Source organism: Echiichthys vipera (genome assembly GCF_963691815.1).
Source record: "Echiichthys vipera genome assembly, chromosome: 15".
In the NCBI taxonomy this organism is placed as follows: domain Eukaryota; kingdom Metazoa; phylum Chordata; class Actinopteri; order Perciformes; family Trachinidae; genus Echiichthys; species Echiichthys vipera.
In genome coordinates this window covers 7,003,776-7,027,676 of record NC_139840.1, presented here as the reverse complement: position 1 = coordinate 7,027,676, position 23,901 = coordinate 7,003,776, and the positions used below count along the sequence as shown (strand labels likewise).

The window sequence follows — 23,901 nt, the reverse complement described above, 5'->3', positions numbered from 1 at the left end:
AACAAATCCGCAATTTAAAAAAAAACAAGAGAACTATTCATTTCAATAAGACTCATTATATTATACAATGTGAAATAAAGGGGGAGAGACAAATGAATGCATGAACGCACTCATTTCCCAAGAAGTTTACCTGTAGTTGGTAGGAGAGAGCAGTGGTGTATACGCTGCTTGTGTGCGGCAATGTGGCAGATTTCCGTGTTTGTTTCCCAGTTCCAAACATGTAGTGCTCCCTCTGCACAGCCGGCCATCACGTAGAGTCCCTGCGCACAGAAACACAAAAATCCTCTAATGGAGCTGATGGTTAACTACGTGCAAGTCGCCAGAGAGAAAACAAACACAGACCTGCAGTGAAATCTCTACAATACACACTACGCAAGCTCATTTACTCCACCGACACAGCGGTTAACTGCATAAAGGGTTTTCAGGAGAGATGGAAACAACACATCTTGCCTTTTCTCTGATAGATAAACATGTAATTTGCTCACAAGACAGCAGACAGATGTGAGAGGATTCCTCCAGGAGATTTCTCTGAGACGTTGGCCCGCCTCCAGATCCCATAAACAAAGCCTGCCGTCGTTTGAAGAGCTGATCTGGAACAGACAAGGAGGCTGATGAAGACGAGTTTACCTAAATGAACATAGTTTACTGCAGCAGTGTGATTCTCTCAGGTAATAGCTCTATCCTGGGAGGGGGTATTTCTTACCACACAGTCTGGAGTCCACACACAGCCAGTGATCCAGTCTTTGTGAGAGTGAGGGAGCGACTTTGAGGGAGCAGCAGGAGGCACACTCACATCCCACACCATCAGGGCCTGAAACATAGACACCCGTTAGTCCCGTACATCCTTACACTGAAACGTTTCGATTTATTACCCCTGGCTCGACAGCAACACAAACTCCATCCTTCCAGTTGACCAGAACCTTGAATCAACACCTCTATAAAACATTTTCAACACTGAACACTCCAACCTTCACGAAGGCTAGATTTATCACAGGACTGTTGTATTAGACCGCATTAGTTTTATCTTGCAGAGTAACAAAATACATGGAGCAGTGTTGCTTATTCAGGATACGAAAAAAGAGGTAACTGCAGTCCATTCAAAACAGCTTACTCAAAATACTCTGGTCCATAAACTACCAGTAAAACCTGAAAGGAAAAGAGGAGCATTTTGAAATGATTTCCCAGAATAACACAAGATTTTCCAGGACATTTTATGTTTCTCTCATTTCCCATAACTGGAAAATGTGTCTGCTGTGTGGCAAACCCTGACTGTGTGGAACTATTGCCATTATTTTGTATTTAAAGCAAAAAGGGGAGTGATCTAAGTAAGTTATTATGCCAATGTTTGTTTGTTTTTTCATGATATTGTAAATTTCAAGGAAAATTAATTAAGAATCTGATGAATAAAATAACCTGACAGGAATGACTGTTGTTAGCCAATCCAGCAAAGGAACTGGATAACATTGAGGCAACAAACATCAAAATACAACATTGCCATAAATCAGTGCTTCTGATTGATTCGCAATAGTGATAGACTGATACATCGGCCGATACGATACACCTAAGAAACGCAGATATCGGCCGTATATCGGTCTATCACTATTGCAAATTAATGCGGGCTGCTGTGTTTCCGGCATTATTCACAGACAGGCGCCCACAGGCAGCTCAGTGTTGCTGGAGACGCCTTTTTTTAAGGTCAATAATTGTTCCTTTTTTTTTTTTTTAAATTGAGCCTCCCAACATTTTTTGTCATCATTGTGTCATTTTTATTATTCTAATCGAGGGAGCAAAAGTCCGTATCGGTCACAAAAAACGGTGACGGCATCGCCCCTAAAAAAAGCCATATAGATCGATCCCTAACTTGCAACATTTCCAACAACAGCCTAGTAAACACTCAGCGATATGATCAAAAGGAGAGCTACCATATAAGAAATAATATGACAGAAAAAAATCTCTAAAGGCTGAAAAATTTGATATTGTCTCATAGGATATTCCCCAATATACTGTTCAATCGTACAACCAAGCATACATTCCTGCAAAAAATAGCTTGTTGTTGCAAAAATAAAATGTGGATAATGTCACAACACTGCAGCACAAACACATGGCACCTGATCTTTTCCACCAGACAGAAGCTGTCCGCCATCAGGACTGAACGCCAGACAGGTGACCCCTCCACTGTGGCCCCTCAGAAGAGCATGAGGAGAGTCGTAGGTGTCGAGGGCCAGCTCGCTCAACAACCACAGAGCTATGGTGAAGTTATCTGATTCAAAGGGAAACAATAAAACAGTAGGAGAAAGGCCGAGGTTTTAGGAAAAGGATCCTACTACCTGAGAAATATATTAATATATGATGTATAATATAACATTTCTATAAAACACCAGGTCGTGTTTTCACGTCACCATCAGCAACACTAACCGGAAGCGGTCGCCAGGTATGTAGAGTTCTGTGCTAATGCCTGGATGGCACCCGTTTGTGCACCAAACATTCCTGACATTTTCAGGCCTCCCAGCAGTCCCTCCTCTCCTTCTTCTCTCTTCCAGACCCTCACACGTTTGTCACTTCCTCCAGACACCAGCAGCTCAGGTCCAGCCTGCTCTGCGTCCAAAACCACCCACTGCAGACACAGTATGGACACATCGAGGTCCTTGGAGTCCCAGATCTTCTCACCTATGATTAAAACGCAACATTTTTCCTTTCATGTTGTGCAGCATTTACACAGGATGGAGGGAGATAGGATTGCTAGGAAAGAGGAAAGAGGACTGTACAGTAGCTTATAAGTGTATATTCATGTGTTATGTCTTTGTTATTCAATATAATCATCAATATTTTATGGCTTTGTTTAATCCATCCATCCATCAGTTCTCATTTTTCCTTTAGGGATGGCACAGGCATATCTGTGTTTGTTCTGTCACACTGATGTCTTCCAGTGATTCAATCCAGTAAATATGTTTTTTTTTTTTTACATTCCTAACACATAAACGCACCTGAGTCAAGACTGAAGAGCCTGATGCCGTCACCGTGGTATCCCACAGCAGCATAGTCTCCATTCACTGCCACACACAGAGCAGCAGGCTCACACGTTACAGACTTCAGTTTCTTCAGAGGAGGCTCCTGCTCGCACTGAAAGATGAAAAAAATCGAAATAAAGGATTTCCTCACCTCTCGTTTTCAATCATGCCCTAACTGTTCACATACACCATAGAAACATAATGAGTTAGCCCACGACAACCATTGACATATGGCTATAACAATGACCGCCACACTGACCAGCCTGCTTTGTTGATTTGACTGGAAATGTCTGTTTCTATTTCTATGATTTACACAAAGACTGGATGAAAGATAGGCAACATGTAGTTATATACACACACACAAAAATTAAGGAGCTTACTTCATCTCGTTTTAATGCTGTGACTGAACGCCCGAGTCCCCCTGACCACAGCTGGAGCTGTTTTACACAAAGACAAGAAGACAGAGAAAAATTAGGCTATTTATTTCAAAGTGAGGGACAATGTGCTTCTCGCTCCTGAGGGAGAAGGGGTGTAGGTGAACTTGTCCCGCATTGAACTTCAGTTAGAGTAAAAAAATTCATCCTCACATTTCAAAATTTGATTTACAGCTAAATGTACTGACGAAACAGCTGCTATGGTTTGATCCGCGCCTCAATTCTGTTTTGGGTAAACAAACCTATTAGAGCACATATTCGAGTCTTTCAAATGTGTCAAATGTTCTGTAGTTTGGTTGGAGTTTTGGTTAAATAGTAAATCCTGTCACTACGGCCTATAGAGATAAAGGCACTCTACTTGATATTCAGAACAATCATATAGCAGCAAACAACTATTTCCTATGAAAAAACTATATTGGAGTAGTGGCGTCCTGATCAGAGAACAAAGTCATTCTCCCTCTGTGTGTTGTGATCAGAGTACTGAAAAAATGTTGTTTTATGAATTGGGGTGAGAGCGGTGTGGAGGCTTTTCCAGTCCCCTTTGTTTTTTCAGTATTTCCAACAGAGCACCTTTCAGTTACATTTCTCTGATCCAGGTTCAGTATAAACAGCCAGTGAGGCCTTACCGTGTGATCAGAGCCGGCGCTCAGCAGCATGCTCCCTTCATCCAGGAAGGTGAGGGCCTCTGTGGCACCGTAGTGAGCCTGGAAACAACCCACACAGGTGGGGGCGGACACTGACCACACCCTAACCTCCCCAGACACAGAGCCGGAGCAGAGCATTGAGGAAGAGGGAGAGAAGGAGACACAGCGCACTGAGCGCTGGTGACCGGACAGGGACTGAGGGAACAGACAGAGACAATGGTTTTATTTAAAAATACATATATTATACACTGGAGATCAGATTATATAATTTATTCTGAAAATACTCTGTCTAGAATTTCAATATCTATAGAAAGTTAGAGAACAGTAACCACTGTGTCAGAAGAGAAGATTCAAACAATGTTTTCTTAGAGCTATAGGATTCAAAAATTAACAGGAAGTGTAGAGGCCACAGCTTTGAATGACTTCAGCACATCTGCGCCCACAGGACATCACTAGTTTCTCACACTACTCTGGTTTGATCTTGGTCCATCCATTTATAATTTGTTCTCTAATTTTGATCTGCAGTGTATACCCACAACATCTTATCTCATCTCATCTTCATCCTCTTATCCGGGGTCGGGTCGCGGGGGCAGAAGCTTTAGCAGGGGACCCCACACTTCCCTTTCCCGGGCCACATTAACCAGCTCTAACTGGGGGATCCCGAGGCGTTCCCAGGCCAGTGTGGAGATATAATCTCTCCACCTGGTCCTGGGTCTTCCCCGAGGCCTCCTCCCGGCTGGACGTGCCTGGAACACCTCTTAGTTCCCAAAAAACACCAGGTGCTTTCAGTTGTTAGTAGACTCCAGGTAAATGTGAGGTGCTCTTGAAGTTGAATCGATAAACTAAGAAAAAGGAAGCATGTGGGTTTACATCCGGCACACTTGATTATCGAGGTAAAAAAAAAAAATCACACGGGAAAATGCTGACCAGTTTGGACGTTTGACTCTTTCCTGTCACGCCCAGTGTGGGTCAAAAACAGTCTGCATTTTCCCTGTGTGATTTCAAGCAGAGATGAGGAGCGGGATATACAGGGCTGGTAAACGCCAACCAACCAACGCTGACTCAAGTGACATCAATTGAGGCATTGATCAGACTTCACACGGCTTCCTCTCGAGCCACAAAAGGCTTTAGACAAATAGTACACAGTAGCACTCCCTTAACAGACTTTGATGTGTAAACCTGATGGAGTAGTGAGTAGCTGGCTCCCAATACGACTGTCTTTGTAACTTACCGTTAGAGTTTTATTCCTGAGCCAGTTCCACACGATAACATTCCCGTTCCAGCAACCAGCAGCCAGCAGGTGACCCTCAGGGTCAAAGGTCACACAGTTCAAAGGGCTGGAGCTGGGCCAGGTCGCTACCTCATTACCTTTAGTTGAGGACCACACCTGAAAAGTAGGAAAACATTCAGTCAGCATAATTAAAGCTGGATAACAAACTATTTAAGTGATGAGTACAATTTCATAAAATGTGTTTCACAGGATTAAATGCTATTATAGACGTTTAGATCTCCATTTGCAGCAACAAAGTGTGTCTCGTGTAGTAAATCATAAAAAAGATAAAGAATAACAGCTAAGTGAAATCACAGACTAAACTGAAAAAGAAAAGGCAGATTAAGAAACAAACACTGGAAAACAGGTTACGGATTTTTCAAACTAAAGTTTTATGTGATTTGTTTGAGACTCACTTTCAGCATGAAGTCCAGAGACACCGTTGCAAGGTGCTTCCTGTCTGCTGTGATATCGCTTGCTGTGATCACATTAGTGTGGCCCTCAATAAGAGCAGTCCTGTGAGAAGAAGAAACATTAGCAGCTTGTGCTATATCAAAAAAAAAACCTGAATCCAGCAGGATAAGGACTTTCGTACAATCTCACAGTTACACAGCTATTTTTGTAAATTTTCCTTCAAACGCTCCACTCACCTGCAGCCATTCCCGGTGTCCCAGATCTCTATACGTCCATCAAAGGAGGTGGTAGCGAGACGTCCGTCCATAAGAAAGACGCAGCTTGAGATGCCATCACAGCTGCTCACCAGCGATTTCACTTCCTGTTCACAGCCAGAAATGAACTGCTGTTGAACATTATTGTTGCCATTTCTCTCAGCACGTGTGACACCAGAAATTCTTCTCAGGCACACAACATATCTACATTAGTGTGTTTACATGCACTACAATCAGTTTCTGCAAGAATCAGATTTTTTAAACATCCTGTTTTTGTGAAACCTGGTTTCTGTAATCGAGCTAGAGGAATCACGATTGTACCAGCTGGAAGGTTGGGTAGAGGAGAAATCGGATTACTGGGATGCTGCATTTAATGATGTTAATACAAGTTATTAAAAGTACAGATTTTCTGTGCAACTTGATTTCTTGTGTGCATGTTAATGTACTGAATGTAAAATAATAGTGAATAATGTGTAAACGTGAATCTACAGTTGGTCAGAATCACTTCTCATTTGACAAATAGAAACAATTTAACCAAACAGCCTATTCAACGAGGACCATTAAGCCGGCAGCAGGAGTAGAAACAGAGCTGTAAAGAGGCTTCTGAATGCAAAACGCTCAGTCAAAAATGTGTGACGTGATAAAGTAGTGACAGGATGATGAAGACACGGAGGGTGGCAAAAAAGTAAAATCCGACTGGAAAATGTGTTTGTACCTGTCCAGTTTGAGTGTTGATGAAGTGCAACATTCCCTGCCCTGTGCCAACCACCATCAGCTCTCCATCCGAGCTCACAACCAAGCAGGTCGGCTCGGAGGAGAAGGTCGACACCAGCTCACTGCCATGAATTAAACACGAGACCATCGTCACATTCCTTTATATCAATACTGAATGAACCACTAAACATACAAGGACAAAAATACACACAATACAAGATGAAGTTATGTCACATGCAAGTGAAACAAAAAGAAGCTTAAAAGGGGATTTTTTTTAAAATAGTGGATTTTAGGGAACACTTGTAATGCACTTCTTCTACCACCAGAAAAAAAAGTTTACCTGGTCTCCTTGAGAATCTGACTGTCATTGTTTAGCCACTCAACGACCAGAGGCCCTCCTTTTCCCATCAGGCCTTGTGCCCAAGTGTGAGCAGGGGTCTCCGGAGGCTCGTTGAGGGCTTGCTGAACGAACAGAGCGGGCCAGGAGGAGAGCAGGGGGGCGTGACGCTGCAGGAAACTCCGGCAGCCTTCTAGACGACCCTGGAAGCCAACTGAGAGCACAAAGAGAAACTTGCACGAAGAAGGAATAAAGCATGCTTCGCAAGAATATGGGATGTTTGTAAAGCACTTACATGAGGGTGCAGACTCCTGCTTGTCATCTACGAGAAAGGCAAAATTTCAAAAGGATACAAAAGTTAGGATTTTTTTGTTGAGCCATTATTTATAAAGAGGAGATTTGCAAAGTAAACCCGAAAACCGTGAAGGTTAAAGAAGGAAGCTGGAGTACCAATATCTGACATCTTATGACTCAGCAAAACTATCAAAAGGTGGCACCACATTCATCAGACAGTATGCACGCTCACCATACAAGCTGAAGGTCTCCAGGAGGTGGTGCAGGAGGCCGTGGCGCACATTAGCATACAGGAAGTAGTAGCTGGAGAGCAGGGAACAAAGTGCCTCCAGCTGGCCACTTTGAATCTGACCAAAGCCAAATTAAAGGAATTTAAAAATCTACTGCCTCATACATATATCATAGCGTCATACATATATCATAGCATGAGTAACTGTGGTTCTCTGGAGGATCTTTGACAAAGATGTAAAAAAAACAAAAAACAACGAGAGGTAGGCATGATTAACTGAGACTTCAATTTAGTCATATCCGATGTGCTCCTTCCTTTTGGATTGCAAGTGGTAATCTACTTGAGTGGACTTTACTACGAGAGGAGCTGGTACAGCGGCCAGTTGGTAAGTCTTTCATAACACTCTTTTAATAAACTCCAGGTCACTAACTATGTTGCTCGTGCTTTGTTTTATGTGTAGGGACTCTTCTCATGCTATTGCAATGGTTTGGTGTTATTTTCAGCAGTATTAGTGGTTAAAAAAAAGCTGTTCTAATGCCTTCACCATAATGCCCCGAGCTAATCACTGTTAGCCATGTTCAGCTGTTAGCGACTCCCCGGATTCCTCTGCTATTAGTTTATACATGAAAAAAACTGTCTCGATGGCTTATTTGATGTTTGTATTTGTCAAAAAAACAGGGGATGATTTTACGCCAGACTTACACTTTAAAACCAGTATGGTGAGTTTAAGTGTCATTGTGCATGTTTTCTAATTGCTTCTCAATTGCAAGGTTTTAAATAACTTACTGATGAGAGTTTATAAGTGAATACTTATACAGTGCATTTTTACTGTATTGCAGAAGTCTTATTCTGTTTGTACATCAAAGCGGCAAAGTACTATTGCTCGTGTTGTGGGTGGTGATGGAAGAGAACTAACCAGGTTGGACGGCAGGTGCATGACAGAGTTGGCCTCACAATGAAGGAAGGCATCTGTACCTTGCAGGTCGGCTAGTGCCCACAGATGAGCTGTATAAAGAGAAAGTATAGTTATATACGACTTATATACAGTGATTATACTTATTTATGCCATACTAAAACAGGCTGTGTGTTCTTTACCTGCCAGTACGAGGTGAGCTCTGGTTCTGTCACTTTCTGTTGGGAGGAGAAAGTCCTCGAAGGCCCTCCTCACCTCTGGATTGGTCAGAGCCAGCAGGTCGTCAGTGTCGTGGCAATGAGACGGACCAATCAGACTGCAGATGAGGATCCAAATAGGTTTAATATCTCTTCCTCTTTTAGGATTGTAGTCTATAATTTTACACACAAATCAGTATCTAAACAGACGTTTTCTCCAAAGTGTGTATTCCCTCTAACATGGAGGAAATCTAAAAGCAGATGGTCAGTATGAATCCATTTGGCTGTCAAAGTGAGGATGGAACATGAAGGATTTAGTGTATTCAATTCTAGTGAAAAGAGCTGTGTGTTTTAAAGAAGCAGTGTGTAGGATTTAGTGGCAACTAATGGTGAACTGAATACCATCTGCTCACCCCTCCCTTTCCAAGCATGTAGAACCTACAGTGGCCTTTGGGTGACATAAAAATGCACATTCATGGTCACTGTATCAGTTTGCCAGAGATGAATCTTCACAAGCAGCTAAAGTCAACAGGGGGATGTTGTTTGTGTCTGTGTTTCTTCTAGCACCTCACACAAGGATTCATACCTTTGTAAACTTTGCGCTAAACGGGTGAAAGTTGTCATGGGAATGCGTCCTTGGGGCTTCCGGGACAGATGCAGTACTTCCTGCCACGTGACCTTCACGCCCCGTGAGGATAAGTCATTGCATGTGTTCAGTACAGAGTACAAGTCTCTCTCCCTCAGGCCTGTTGATGAAGAGGAGAAGATGTTGAGGCAACCAAATACAGTTGTGCTGAATTACTGATGTGGTTGTAATAGCCCTTTAAGAATTCTACCACTTGCTGTATTGCTTGTATTGCTTGTATTGTCTACACATTTTTCCCCCCAAAAGTTTAAAAAGAATGCTAAGATGATGTAAAAACTCATCTTACCAGTGGTGCTGACAGTGAGAGCTGCCAGTGCCCAGCGGAGTCCCAGCATGCCCCTGTGCTGTGAGCAGAGTCTGTCCAGGCTGCACTGCACCAACTGGCTCAGAGACTGAGGTAAGCCCTGGAGGCTCTCCTTCAGCTACACCGAGACAAAGGACGCTGGGTTAAAGCAGGTTAAATGGGTAGCAGGGTTGTTGGACACTTCAAGGAAACATAAGCAAATGTCTGCATGTAGGAAGGGCCCCGAAATATTAACAATAACAGTGGATTAAAAGTAAATAACAAAATATATACAGTATATTGCAACACTATAATGTAAATTCACGAATAAATTGGTGGAAACTAGTTAAAATAATGCCATGCTACAGATGTTCAAGGTCCCTAAAGGTCAGATTCTGATAGTTGCGGTAAATTTTAACGTTTATAATTTAGTATTTTTATTGAAATATATTGACACACGCATTCTAGGTCTATAATGGACAATGTATGAACAGCATATGTAGGGTTTCTTGTATTTTTTTTAATGTTTTATGGTCTTATATTGTTCTTTAGAGGTGGTGGGCATGTTCACTAGCTTGGGCGGTGATGGTAGTGGTTATATCTTATTGCATTCACCTGTTCAGGCACTGACATAGACATAGAGAGAGAGAGAGAGGTGAGCATGGTAGTGCACCAATTTATTATACCGAGCCTTCTAGCTGTTGTATTTGTACGTGTTGTGAAAGAATAAATAGTCAAATGCATATTTTTGAAGTGGAACTGAATTATTTCGACAGCATTGCTACATTCAACACTGGAAATACAACCAGTGATACCACTGTAGAAGTGTCGTATAAAAGTGTGTGATATTTAACCTTATCAAAGGAGGCAAAGTTCTTCAGGTCTTCACAGGCCAAGTGCAGGTAGAGAGGACTCACTGCTCCCTTCTTCATTATCAGCGTCTGGAGCTGGACGAGCAGACACAGAATACTTTTATCATTAGATCAGCATTGAATTAAAAAAGTGTTGGTCACACGGTTTAGTGTCAATGGAACCATCATGCACAGATGCAGAGTTTTGAGAAAACTGCAGAAGCAACACTGTGATATCTACAGTGCAAAAAAACACAACATGAACCTGGTTGTTGAATGCAGAGTCACTGAGTTTCTTCCCGAAGGTGTCCAGGCCCCTCTGAACTATCTCCTTCCGATCCGGCATGGTCAGCTGTCCCAGGGCAAACAGGACAGTGCTTCTTTTCTTGGCCAGGGTTTGTAAGAGTGCTGCTTTGGCTGTGATGCTCACTACCAAACAAACCCCCTAACAAGAAAAAAAAGGATCCATTACAGTTTTAGAGTAGCAGACAAACACTTAAAACTTCAACCATAAACAAAGCAACCAGTGTGTTTTTAAACTGCTTGGTTAGCACTGTCGCCTCACAGCAAGAAGGTTCCAGGTTCACATCCCGGCCTGGGCCTTTCTGTGTAGAGTTTGCATGTTCTCCCCGTGTCTGCGTGGGTTTTCTCCGGGTTCTCCGGTTTCCTCCCACAATCCAAAGACGTGCAGGTGTTAGGTTAATTGATGACTCTAAGAATTGCCCTTAGGTGTGAATGGTTGTCTGTCTCTGTTTGTCTCTGTGTGCCCTGTAATAGACTGGCGTCCTGTCCAGGGTGGACCCCGCCTCACGCCCGATGTCAGCTGGGATCGGCTCCAGCCCCCCCAAGACCCCGACCCCAGGATAAGCAGTTGAAGATGAATGAATGAATGAATGTATCCAAACCAACTCTGAAATTCCACATACTTGCTGACAAGATAACAAAAGCGTTTCTTGAAGACGTGCTGGGACAAAATTCAGGCCTATCCACGTGAACTTAGTAAGCTCGCCGCTTCTTCAAACTGCTTAAACATCGACCTTTATACGTAGAAATGAATGCCTTTGAGTAATGAGTATGCATACTTCTCATTCTCTCTCTCTTATTATAATGTACCTTCAATGTACCACTTCACTATGGTTTTGTTTTCCACCCATGTAACTCACCTGTGGAAGCTGCTGTGGTATCCAATCAGAGCTGAGCTGACCTCTGCCGTCTTGGACAAGATCCACCCCATCAACTAGCAGCACCAGGGGCTTATTCTTCTTCATGTCACTCAAACTGGTGTGAAATTCTGACAGCAAATCTCTGTGATCAAAAATAATAATAATAATAATAGTAAATAAATAATAAAACACAGCCATAGACTACATGATGCACTTATTTTATGGACAATTAAAAATCGACCTACTTGTAAGAATGGGGAAGAGGTGATTCCCCCTCAGTATTTTTCATCTGCCTCAACCACTGAACCAGGCATCGAAGCAGGTTTTCCACGGAGCGTGCCGATTGGCTGGCAGCTGTAGAGTAGGAGATGACATCACAGACAAGGTTGTTCCTGGACGTCACTCCAGTCCTGAGGGTGTCTGCTAGAGCAGCCTGTGTGGAGAGAGAGACAAATATAAGTAGCAAGGTTTCCCATGTAGATCATTTACAGTCAGTTGCCAGTTTATTAGGTACAACCAGCTAAACTAATGCAGTCTAATACAACAGTCCTACAATATAATACCTTTAAGATAGGTTTAAGGCTATAATATCTAAGTTTTCTTCAAGCTAGAATACCAAAAGAATCTCTATGTGAGGGCCCCCCCCCCCCCTCTCACTTGAACTGTAAATTGAATCTTTGGCTTTTGGACTTTTGGTCGGACAAATTGAAGATGTCATCTCCAGTTCTGAGAAATTGTAACAATTAATTTTTTTGACAATTCCTGACATATTATGGCACAAACCATTAATCAATTCATTAAGAAAACAGTGAGCAGATAATCAAGTGGTTATATGAAACTACGCAGAACGTATTGCATGTCACATCAAAATCCACCATGTTTAAATAGAGATCATCACATCTAATAGTTATTATTGAATGAATAAATAAAATAAATAACTTGGACTTGCGTTTCTTTTATTCTGTTCTAACTCCTATACCCATCTGACTGTAAACAGGTTTGAATTCCTGATAGAAGAAATAAAGTAGAATACAAAATCTTTTGATCTTTTCAATTTACCATGAAGACAGTTTTGCCTTCTCCAGGTCCTGCCTCCACCACAATCATCCCCCCTTTGGTCTGGGCCTGCTCCACTATCTCGGCAGCCCCAGACAGCAGCTTTGCCCTGCCGAAGAACTGCCTCTGCAGCGCGCCCTGGTGCACCTCCTGCTCCATCACATCGGACATAGCCGTGGCCTCGTCGTCCTCCTGTCACATGGAGAATAATCGAGGTGTTTATTTAAAATGTAATGTATGTTCAGCTGTGTTTATTGATCAGGACAGCCCTTTAGTCTGAAATGACACCAATCTCTCACTTAAGGCTCAAAATTGCTTCAAACAGCTGTGACTAAAAAGACAATGTCTTCTAATTTTAGTGGTTTCATACAGTTTAGAAAGTAAACAACATTTACTCAAGTACAGTACTTAAGTACAATTATTAAGTGCTTGTATGTTCCTTGAGTGTTTCAGTATTTTATACTTCTACTGTTCGAGGCAAATATTGTACCTTTTACACCACTAGTTCATTTTCAGATAAAGATCCCAAACATGTTTGATGCATTTTTGTGGATAAAACTATTCAACAGTACATGCAGCAGTTAAAAGTAGCTCCACCTCGACCAACTACAAAACTGAAGTACCGCTTTCCCATTTAAACATTATTAATGATGACACAATAATATAATAGTACAACACTGAGGCCATTCTGCATAATAAGTACTTTTGATTCACATGTTTACATGTTGTTGCTAATATTTTTATTTAAGCAGGATTTTGAATGCAAGACATAATGGAGTATTTTTTTACTGTGTGGCTTTGCTACTTTTACGTAGCAAGTAAATCATTTGACAAATTATTCGACCACTGGTTTCACATGGCTAACTTTGGTTAAAGGTATAGTATGTAGTATTATCCTAAAAACACAATGCAAAGACTTATATAAAAGTAATCCCCCTCAATCATCACCTATGACCCACTAGAAGAGTGTGGCGGTGTCTGTATCTGCAGAGAAACTGCCCTCTGCCTGGATTCTCTGTTTACTTGGTATTTAGAGAGGGACAGGGTCGCCCCTCCCCCCCAGCGTCAGATACTGCAGCGCAGAGCACAAGGCAGTGTGTCTGTTACCAGCACAGACAGATAATGCAGCTCTGCGTTCACTCATAATCCGACAGTGCAGCACCTTCTAGCAGGACTGTGTGGAGGTATGCACAGGTACACACAGAGAGAGAGCGTGCGGAGATGGTAAAGCCTAAACAAAGGCTTTACCATCTCCGCACGCTCTCTCTCTGTGTGTTCACTAACAGTAAGCGATACTTGTCACATATTATACCTTTAATGAGGAGTTTAGCAATGAAATTGATTGAATTGTCATTGTGACTAACTTCCACAAACTGTTTTACTACAGCCATCCACAGGTCCTCCAGCACTGCCTTTCCAAACGCCTCCAGGTTTTTCAGATATGGTTTTCCATCCACAACGCCTCCCCACTCACACGGGTAACTATGACAGGAAAACAAAGTACGATCAACTAAGACACTTCAAATTAAGTGTTAGTGGTTTCATTTCAGCATCCTATATGCTAGTTTTTTAGGAGAAGAATTCCTTTATTAGTCCCGCAAATGGGGAAATTCAATTTTCACTCTATTATTTTACATTTTACACACACGCACAGGCCCGAAATACACACACATGCACAGACAGGACCTATATACATGCAACCAATGCAGAGATGTTAGAGCGAGGGGGCTGCCAGTGACCGGCGCCCCGAGCAGTTTGGGGTTCAGTGCCTTGCTCAACAGCACATCGGCAGTGCCCAGGAGATGAACTGGCACCTCTCCAGCCACCAGTCCATGCTCCATACATGGTCCACACAGGGACTCGAACCAGCAACCCTCCGGTTCCCAGCCCAGTCACCTATGGACTGAGCTATTAGGAAAAAGATTGTAATCCACCATACTGAAGAAAAAAAAAAGATCTAACAAATAATAATTTCACTGTATGTTAATGTTCTTTTTACAAACGTGACGAATGAAGCTTTCAGTTCAATTCAAATACTACATTTAATATAAAAGTCTTAAGTAAGAAGTATTACTGTATAAAGTGAACTGCTGTTTTGATACCACAGCTTCAGCGAAGCAGAAATATGACAGAGATGACTCACTTTTCAGTGACCTTGACTTCACTGGCCTGGATCCTTCTCTTCAGAGAGGCCATTTTAGACTCAGCCTCCTGGGATTCAGGGACAAAGTCAGATTTCCAAGCCACCGGAACTGATCTGAGAAACAACGTAAGAAAATGAGATTAAAACATAAACACTTCAATGAATATCCAGCAAACTGTGGAGTACTACAGCACTGTAACGAACCTAATAGAACAAGTACTTTACAAAAAGCTCTTATGACTGTTTGTTCTTTTAAATCGGAAGTGGTCAGTCAATTCATTTCAATGACAAACTGCTTCTAAATAGTGTAAATCACAAATTGTGATGTTTGAATGTAAGCAAGCAGCATGTATTACATACTTGGTGATGTTTGGATCTCTGAAGTAGCAGAACATTCGATGATGTGCTGTGTCGGGAAAAAGAGCCTGGAACTGACGGATCTCCATCTCAGTGATAGACAGGCCCGCCGGGGCCGACGCCAGCTGCAGACGAAGAAACAAATTGTGATTTTATTCATTATTTAAGAAGATCTTAAATTCAGATTCACATCTAAAAACAGACAACAAGCTCTGAATTACGTCTTCATCACAAACAATAAAGTAATGGTTATTAACCAGTCGCTGTCATTCAGGGTATTTATTTAAATTTCTCTCTCATCTTAACCATCGATGACGGTACAGGTGACTATTTTCACAAAATATTTCAGCTGGTTTAGGAAACTCCCATTCAACAAATCTAAATCCTATAACTCCAGTAAATATCAGATTTAATGCCCCGTCAAGATTGTATTGTACACAGTTATTGGGCCAGAACAATAAGCAAATCACGGTCACAAAACTTTCCAGGTGTGTAGTTGAGATCCTGCATGGGAAATTGTGCAGGAGTTCTCTTTAAATACTTTTTTGTTTGCTCTACACTTGCCTTGAGAATTTCAGTTTTAGAAAATTTGAATCCCAATCTCAAATCAACCAGGTTCTCACGCTTGCTTTGCTTTATGTGATAATAAGAATAATGAGTCTTACCCAGCTGTGCTGTGGCAGGTCAGGGAGGTCAGGTTTGGGAGGCACCAGTCCATACCTCTCCCCCAGGATGCCTACCATCATCTGGCTGCGACACACCTCTGACAGGCACAGCTCGGTGGCCCGCCCTGACTCCTCCTCTGTCACACCCCAACGCAGCTCCACCTCCTGCAGGTAGAGGCAGTGGGGCGCAGCACGACGCCTGAGCTCCGGGAACACGCTCCGCACCAAGACGTCGCGCTCAGCATGCATGTCTCTGAAGGTGGAGGAGATAAACACACGAACACCTCGCCACCTGATGACAGAGGAAGATGTGAGTGTTAAAACACTGAGGGAAAAGCCGTAAAAGGACATTTCTCCTGGCATTCAACATTAAACATACAGTTTAAGAAAAGATTAGAATTGCTCCTTTGACACAAAATAAAAAATTACCTCAGCTTGGGGCTTGCTGGTATTGGAATGACATTGTTTGTGGCCTGAGGGCCTTTAGCTCCCTCTGGTGGTGGGATGTTGTACAGTTTGTCTACATTCTCCACATGCTCCAGCAGCCTGGATGATCCTCGTTCTGCCACAAACCTGGTCACACAGTTTTAAAAAAAGTGAAAGGCTCCATAAGAGCTCCAGGTACATACTTGTATCTTGGGTGTTTACATGCTTTAATGTTAAAAACACACATTCATTTTCTTATATTGTCTGCCTGAATATACCTGTATTCACACCCTGTCTTTAGTGCCTGTCCCCCCCCCCCCCCCCCCCCTAAAAAAGTGCAGTCTGCTCTGATTGGTCAGTGTGTCTGGGTCTTCCATATCTGCGCTCTATAAGTTTCTGCCATTGTTGTCATTGCAGCCTAACCTTGCATTTACACCAAAAGTGATGGAGTGACGGAGTGCGAGTATCGCGTTGCTTGCCCACATTTGTCAATTTTTTTTATCATCACTTGAAGCGCGGGTAGCAGCCGAGGCGGCTAGCTAAGCAACCCCCAGTCAGTCTCAGTCTACACTGCTGTGTGCTAAATAGGAAGTGATGCTAGTGCTAACCAGGGATCTGAATGCTTTTAAAAGAACAGATGTAAGAGTGATATTGAACTTCTCCTCTGAACTTTTATCCTACTTTTATCAATATATCATAACCAAATCATAATCATATCAAAAGCCAAGACTTTGCTTTAAAGTGCCATTGGCTTTAACAATGATACATTTAACATTTACTAAATGGATCGATTGGTTTTGGATTGAAATGAGAAACCGGATATTTTACCTCAACATTTGTTCACTGAAGCCTGCGAGCTTCACGCAGTTCCTGTCAGCGCTGAACTCTAAATCCGATGCTCTGTACGTGGACAATACAACAATAAATCCACTCAAGTTAGAAACAGGAAGAGAAGAGAAAGCAACTGAAAGCTAAATGTTAGTGAATTTAGTTTGTGGCTATAAAAATGTCTGAATGGACGTGGTACATTTAGAGCATTACCCCTGTGACAAGAAGATTTGCACCTCCAGGGCTTTGTTATTGATTTCCGTCCTGTATCTGTTGATGGGCCACTCGACTTCAGTTCCGACCCAGTAGTCGGTCAACACGATGATGTTGTCAACCTGAGATACAAAACCATGCGAGGTCAGCGGTGACAAGGACGCACCTTGAGCCCCTTTCACACATGCACTGCAAATCTGAAATGATCTGGACGTTACCCGGCTGGGCTGTATGTGAGAACACATGTTCGATTCAGTCAGACTGGGCATTATTGTACTGTCAGTATGTGAAACTCAGATTCAGACCAGTTTTCAGAGCAGTATTTTAGAACTGCACATGGACTGTAATAGCTGCTGCCACTGTGAAACATGTGCCCCCTGCAGGAAAGGAAAGTCCACACCCTCAAGTGTGTCTTTTTTTGCTGCCGTTTGTGCATGGTAACTTTGGAGAGAGAAGGGGATCCTAACAACATTTTATTAGACATAACAGCAGAGGGACGGGTTAGGTTAACTAAGTTCTTTCTGTGGTGCTTATATATTCTTTATTTATGTATTATTGAAATCAGATAAATACCCTGTTTATTGGCACAGGTGTACACGTTTTAAATGTAAAACCTCAAAAACACTTCAAGAGACCACAGCAACAGACGCAAACCTTTACTGTCAACACCTGCAGGTGGCAGAAGTAATCCAGCTGCAGCAGTTTGATGACAGAGGCAGGTGATCACTTCTCGACTTCAGCTGTCATTTCTCGTTGAAATTGCGTCCGCTTTTGCAGACTGGGTTGTCTGATGGATGTGCATGACTGAGTGCAAGCTACTTCTATCAGATGCTTCATATGTATTACAATTGTTTTTAAAAACTTTAGCAATGCCTCCTTAACAGCACTCATACGTCTTAGCTAACTGTATAACCAACTAAAGATATTTGCTTTGGCAACATAGTCTTTCATATTCAGAATCAGAATCAGGTTTATTGCCAGGCAATTTTCATTGCAAGGAATTTGACTTGATTTGACAGTGCCTACATAAATACAACCATGAACACAAGCAAACTAAACATATGGCATTGAATTATATACATGACATATAAGTGAGTGTGTCTTTGTGACATTCATGCTAATAAAGCTGAATTGAATTGAAAAAAATTGAACTGAATATTTGTTGCCCCTTTTTTAGGCAGTGTGTACCATTGAGGCTTTAAGGGGCAAACATTTCTGGTATAAGCATCCATCATACAAAATAAGGACGTAATAATCTATTTTTATTTAACAAAAAAAAGTATACCCTTTGACTGTCGCCTATCAAAATAAACTACACGTGTACAAATAGACTGACCTTGTTTTTCTTGGTGAGCATTCTGGAAAAACATTGTTTGTCCCTTTCTTCATGTGAATTCTCTGAAAAAGCCTGAGGAAGAGAAGTTTTCATTAATAAAAGGCAAAAATAAATGAACATAAACTTCCTTTAAAAACACAAATCTGTTATTCTACCAATGCGGAAAGCTATTTCAGTTGTGTCCGTCCTTATTACACTGACACTGTGTAGTAGTTAGAGTACTTCACTTGTGTTTCATCCCTCTGCATGAGAGCTAAAATGAATGCTGCTATGAGATTTTAAAAAGTTACACAACATAGTAGGGATGCTATAAAAAAAAAAACAGACCTTCATTTGCTTTATCACACTCCTGACATTATCCAAAAGAACGTCAGACTTCAGCTTGATTTCTTGAGTGCGATTCCAAGTAATTGCACAGAGCTGACAGTCCTCAGCGCTGCTGGCAATCATCAGAGAGAGCAAAACTGCCGTCTCCGTAGCCTGAGAGGAGATAAACACGGGGACAGATTAGTAAAGGCAAGTAGAAACAGTACAGTTGAAACAATAGTCACTGAGTCACATAATTGATGCCTTCTTTTTGCTAATGAGAAAAAAACAGGCCCTCACAGAAGGAGAGAGCTCATCATTCTGCTTTTTCTTCCTCTTCTTCTTCCTACTGCTCTCTTCTTCCTCCTCCACGTCGGTTTTTTGCTCGGGGTCTGGTGGGAGGCAGAAGTCTTGTTTCTGACACCAGTCGCTGTCGTCCCTCAGGTTAGCGGACAGCACGATAACGGTCCGACCGGGGAGCGGGGGAACATTGTAACGACAGGAGAGCTGAACCGCCGTCTCCAGAGCTTTGCGGTACCGGTCCAACAGAGCCACGGTGTACTGCTTCTGACTGAATACACAGACACAGTCACGTTATATAAGAACCCACGGCGACACAGGTGCCACACACACTTTAAATGTTCTGGAAAGTTCCTCATTCAGATTTTTATTTGTGAAGTCCCTAAGGAGCACTGACGGAGCATCCTGGATGCATCCTTGGGAGTTTGTGTTTCCATGACAACATTTCCAAGATGGCTGTGTGTCTGCTCGACATGTGACAGTACTAGCTGATTATAAGAAGTTGTTTTTTGTTTCTAAGGTAAGATTAAAGTCATTTAATTACTCTAATACATACATAACATGTCCTATATGACACTGAACCTGTTCTGATCACCTTTGTTGAACAAATTCATATCAAACATATAAAGGTAAATATCGCTGTGACATCTTTGTCACATCGTGTTTTCAACCTTAAAGTAGTCACTGAAAACATAATGTGACGTCTGTGTCAACACAAGACAAATCCCAATGATCAGCTCAGTTAATGTAGCTGAATCAATGAAAATGAACTAAACTTATATTATTCAATTCAAAGCATATTGAACCAAATGTAAACAAAAATCATTACAAATTCATTGATTATTAATATTTTTTGTGGGGAAAAAATTACAGTATACGTCCAATGTAACATATGTGGAACATTTCAGGTTTCAGGTATTTCCAAAAACAATCCCAGAAATGTGTTTTACTGTATGGGGTCTATTAAGTTTGTATTATGCCCCCCATCATTTTCCTTTAAGAGGAAATAGGTCTGGGTACGTCTTTTTAAATGATCTAACCAAACACATTTTACACGTGAGTGGAGCACAGTGCACATTTCTTTAGAGAAACCTTCAAATGTTTCCACTTCAGGTACAGGTTTCCAGATACAGGCTGTATCTGCAGTTCAGTGGCATCTTTAACTACATATTTTCTGTTTGCGTTTCTAAATGTGTTGCTCTCTGCTTTGCCTGTTGTTTAAAATGTATTACCTCAGGAGAATATTACTTGCTGAAACTCAAAGGACATTTTCATACTTGGCCTTCAGGAGCTGGGCCTTCTTCGCTCGGTATAGTCGGTAGATGAACGGCACTCCAAGAGTCACCCTTAACCGGCTCCTTGAACTCTCATCCCATTCCAGAGACCTGAAGCGTTTGCTCTTGGGGATCTTCTCCAGGATGCTCTTCAGGATCTCTTTAACAGGGGGGAGTGCTTTCTCTGATGCTGAGGCTACAGGACAGAGAGGCAAAGAGGAGCTGCTGAGGTACGCTTTATTAAGCAAGGTCAGGCTCATACCTTAGTTTGTCAACATATTTTGGTTAATATTCGGACACTGTTGATATTGAAGGATGAGGCTGGTGCTATTCTGCTTTTTTTCATATTCAATAATATAATAATATACAATCTCAATCATTTCTGACTCGTGGCACTCACTGGTTCGAGTCCACTGGTTCCAGACATTCAGTGTAGTTTTATTAATTCATCTTATATTGGATTGTTGGTTCTGGTTTTTCACTGTTAATGAAAATGATAGTTTGTCGCAGCCGTAGTTTTTACATGAGAAGAAAAATATAAAATATCACCAGCTTTATCACAGCAACAGAAAATATAGGCATTTATGAACGCAATACAGTTCCATTCAGTTTACATATTTCTCATCTCATCTCATCTCCATCCGCTTATCCGGGGTCGGGTCGCGGGGGCAGCAGCTTTAGCAGGGGGCCCCAAACTTCCCTTTCCCGGGCCACATTAACCAGCTGTAACTGGGGGATCCCGAGGCGTTCCCAGGCCAGTGTGGAGATATAATCTCTCCACCTAGTCCTGGGTCTTCCCCAAGGCCTCTTCCCAGCTGGACGTGCCTGGAACACCTCCCTAGGGAGGCGCCCAGGGTTCATCCTTACTAGATGATCCTGAACCACCTCAACTGGCTCCTTTCAACGCAAAGGAGCAGCGGCTCTACTCTGAGTTCCTCACGGATGCTGAACTTCTCCCCCTATCTCTAAGGGAGACTCCAGCCCCCCTCCTGAGAAAACACATTTCATCCGCTTGTACTCGCGACCTCGTTCTTTCGGTCATGACCCAGCTTTCATGACCACAGGTGAGGGTAGGAACCAAGATTGACCGGTAGATCGAGAGCTTTGCCTTCCTCAGCTCTCTTTTCGTCACAACGGTGTGGTAGAGCGACTGCAACACCGCCCCCTGCTGCTCCGATTCTCCGGCCAAACTCACGCTCCATCGTCCCCTCACTCGTGAACGTGATCCCGAGGTACTTGAACTCCTTCACTTTGTTTAATTTAAATTTTTAATTACATTTGTGTTGTTTTTTTTGTCATTCAAGTGGAATGTAAAACCATGACTTAAGAAAAAGAGCTAAAGAGGAAGTCATGAGATTTTGTGCGTGTGTGTGTGTGTGTGTGTGTGTGTGCGTGTGTGTGTGTGTGTGTGTGTGTGTGTGTGTGTGTCTCACCCAAAGCGTTAAGCTCCATAATGACTTTGTAGGCAGCAAGGAATCTGATGGGAAACTGACGGCTCTGAATAACTGCTGTCTGTAAACACATTAAAAACACAACGTTTACAGAAAGAACTTTATAAACTGGGAGTTTAAATACAAAAGAAACAAACCGACGGACACAACTATGGCTCAAAACATAACTGGTTATGAATTTGGACAGCACCCTTTCTTTCACCTTTTACCAACTCTATTGTGACTGGATTCTCTCTGTTGGCTCTCACCTTATTGGTCAGTTTGCTGAGGATCTTCCTGTGATGAGCCTCACTGATGCCCGTAGTGATCATGTTCCTCAGGTTCCTCAGCATGGCCATGAATGGAAGAGACTTGTTGTCTGCACAGTAGAGACATTATTATCTATGTAATCATGGACATGTTAGAGTATTTAGAGGTGTGTTAGATGCGCACAGCATGTGTGCTTTCAAATGTATAGATGCAACGTATGTCTCATTTAAAGTGGGTTGCACTGGATCTGCATATCAAGCTTAAACTTACTATTCACGTATGCATTGGAAAATATAGATTATTATTTTTTTATTCGATATATTTCATTTGACCATGATTAAGGGCTTTTTTTTTTTGGGGGGGGGGGGTGCTGGATTAAATCTATGGACCAGATTTGAATTTGTAGGTCAGTAAAGTCAAACACTACTTAGAAACAAAAGAGTTGTCTCTCTGTGTGTGCTCAGATGACCTATGAGCTTCTCCCAGGTGGCCGCCTTGTTTCCTTCCAGACTGAGCAGGCGATCCCATGTCTCCGGCTCTTTGAGCTTCATTCGCTTCCCAGCTCTCTCCCTGTCCCATGTGCCCTTAATTCCACTGCGGGTGAATGTCTTCTGGTCAGCAGGATACCTGGGACCGACACAACCACACCGCATTTTAAAATGGAAGCAGGACAAGTGGGATGGTTACCTTACTCACCTTTAGAACAACAGAGATGTCCCGACAGGCCTGCGACTGAATCGAACCTACTTCTGCCCTCCTCTGTCTACTTTTATCTCTTCATATTGTCTAAACAATAAATGGGGGGAAAAGCTCCGTTTCTTTCTGGTTCTTGTCCAGGTAGCTGGAGTATTGTGCACATTTTCATTTCCCTAAATCTTACATTTGTTTGATAAAAGATAAAGTTGTTTTACCCTTCCTAGAAAGAGAGAACACCATTAAAAAAATGTAGAATGTGACTTTCAGATGGTTAGATGCTTCTGAAAATGTAAGTATAGATGTTTTATTCTATTTCTTCCAATAAATCCCCCTGAATCCTACACAATGCTCCTTTAAGTGACACTGGAGCCCCTCTGGGAGCATCAGTGAGTGACTGTGTGTTTGTGTGGCTTACTTTCTTCCCAGGATGGCCATGACGTGTTCAGCCGGTTCTTTAATGTGAAGCTTCTCGATCATCTTCTTGACACTGAACTCACTCTGCTTTTTATCCACCACCACCACTTTGCTGTCCTGGAGCTTCAACTGTGCACACACACGCAGACACACGTAAACCTGTGTTACACATGTGATGAGGTTTCCTCTACAACACCAAGAAGGTGGCTCTAAATATTCAGAATGAGTTTTACTTTAACAATCTGCACTAGACTCGTATCTGCATACACAGCAGAGATGGATGAGAGCGAAAAGTACCTCGCCCCTTCTAAACCGCACTTCTAAAATCACTGAAGGTAACACTCAATTAAACTCAAAAAACTTATTTAGTGACATGACAGAAAAGTGATGTACGCTGACTTACAAACTTGATCAGAGAGGATGAATCTGATCGGAGCAGGTTGGCCCACTTACTCAGCAGCTGACCGTTGGGTTTCTGGAAATCAAAGATAATGTACGTAAAACAAACCACGGAGTGATCAAGAGAAGATATTTGA

At 42.2% G+C, this 23,901-nt stretch overlaps 1 protein-coding gene across 2 annotated transcripts in view; it reads right to left on the bottom strand.

The window, feature by feature from the left end:
- Positions 1-23,901, bottom strand: part of tep1 (telomerase-associated protein 1) — a 33,746-nt gene that overhangs the window by 5,783 nt on the left and 4,062 nt on the right. Inside the window, exons 7-46 of one of the 2 annotated variants that reach the window (XM_083928881.1) lie at positions 23,769-23,840; positions 23,367-23,494; positions 22,725-22,882; positions 22,255-22,364; positions 21,989-22,067; positions 20,559-20,751; positions 19,282-19,552; positions 19,003-19,155; positions 18,676-18,747; positions 17,340-17,461; positions 17,127-17,198; positions 16,302-16,445; positions 15,873-16,164; positions 15,211-15,332; positions 14,851-14,964; positions 14,072-14,189; positions 12,711-12,899; positions 11,897-12,084; positions 11,652-11,793; positions 10,754-10,933; positions 10,492-10,584; positions 9,641-9,776; positions 9,295-9,454; positions 8,694-8,827; positions 8,515-8,603; positions 7,602-7,716; positions 7,371-7,397; positions 7,079-7,289; positions 6,740-6,860; positions 6,007-6,131; positions 5,773-5,872; positions 5,318-5,473; positions 4,069-4,281; positions 3,389-3,445; positions 2,985-3,120; positions 2,416-2,667; positions 2,109-2,260; positions 704-811; positions 486-590; positions 131-260 (exon numbers count right to left, since the gene is read on the bottom strand). In XM_083928881.1, the coding sequence (XP_083785007.1) occupies positions 131-260; positions 486-590; positions 704-811; positions 2,109-2,260; positions 2,416-2,667; positions 2,985-3,120; positions 3,389-3,445; positions 4,069-4,281; positions 5,318-5,473; positions 5,773-5,872; positions 6,007-6,131; positions 6,740-6,860; positions 7,079-7,289; positions 7,371-7,397; positions 7,602-7,716; positions 8,515-8,603; positions 8,694-8,827; positions 9,295-9,454; positions 9,641-9,776; positions 10,492-10,584; positions 10,754-10,933; positions 11,652-11,793; positions 11,897-12,084; positions 12,711-12,899; positions 14,072-14,189; positions 14,851-14,964; positions 15,211-15,332; positions 15,873-16,164; positions 16,302-16,445; positions 17,127-17,198; positions 17,340-17,461; positions 18,676-18,747; positions 19,003-19,155; positions 19,282-19,552; positions 20,559-20,751; positions 21,989-22,067; positions 22,255-22,364; positions 22,725-22,882; positions 23,367-23,494; positions 23,769-23,840 (5,539 nt within the window). Of the gene's footprint in view, positions 1-130; positions 261-485; positions 591-703; positions 812-2,108; positions 2,261-2,415; positions 2,668-2,984; positions 3,121-3,388; positions 3,446-4,068; positions 4,282-5,317; positions 5,474-5,772; positions 5,873-6,006; positions 6,132-6,739; positions 6,861-7,078; positions 7,398-7,601; positions 7,717-8,514; positions 8,604-8,693; positions 8,828-9,294; positions 9,455-9,640; positions 9,777-10,491; positions 10,585-10,753; positions 10,934-11,651; positions 11,794-11,896; positions 12,085-12,710; positions 12,900-14,071; positions 14,190-14,850; positions 14,965-15,210; positions 15,333-15,872; positions 16,165-16,301; positions 16,446-17,126; positions 17,199-17,339; positions 17,462-18,675; positions 18,748-19,002; positions 19,156-19,281; positions 19,553-20,558; positions 20,752-21,988; positions 22,068-22,254; positions 22,365-22,724; positions 22,883-23,366; positions 23,495-23,768; positions 23,841-23,901 lie in introns of both variants that reach the window. The other variant, XM_083928880.1, reaches the window with a different exon arrangement.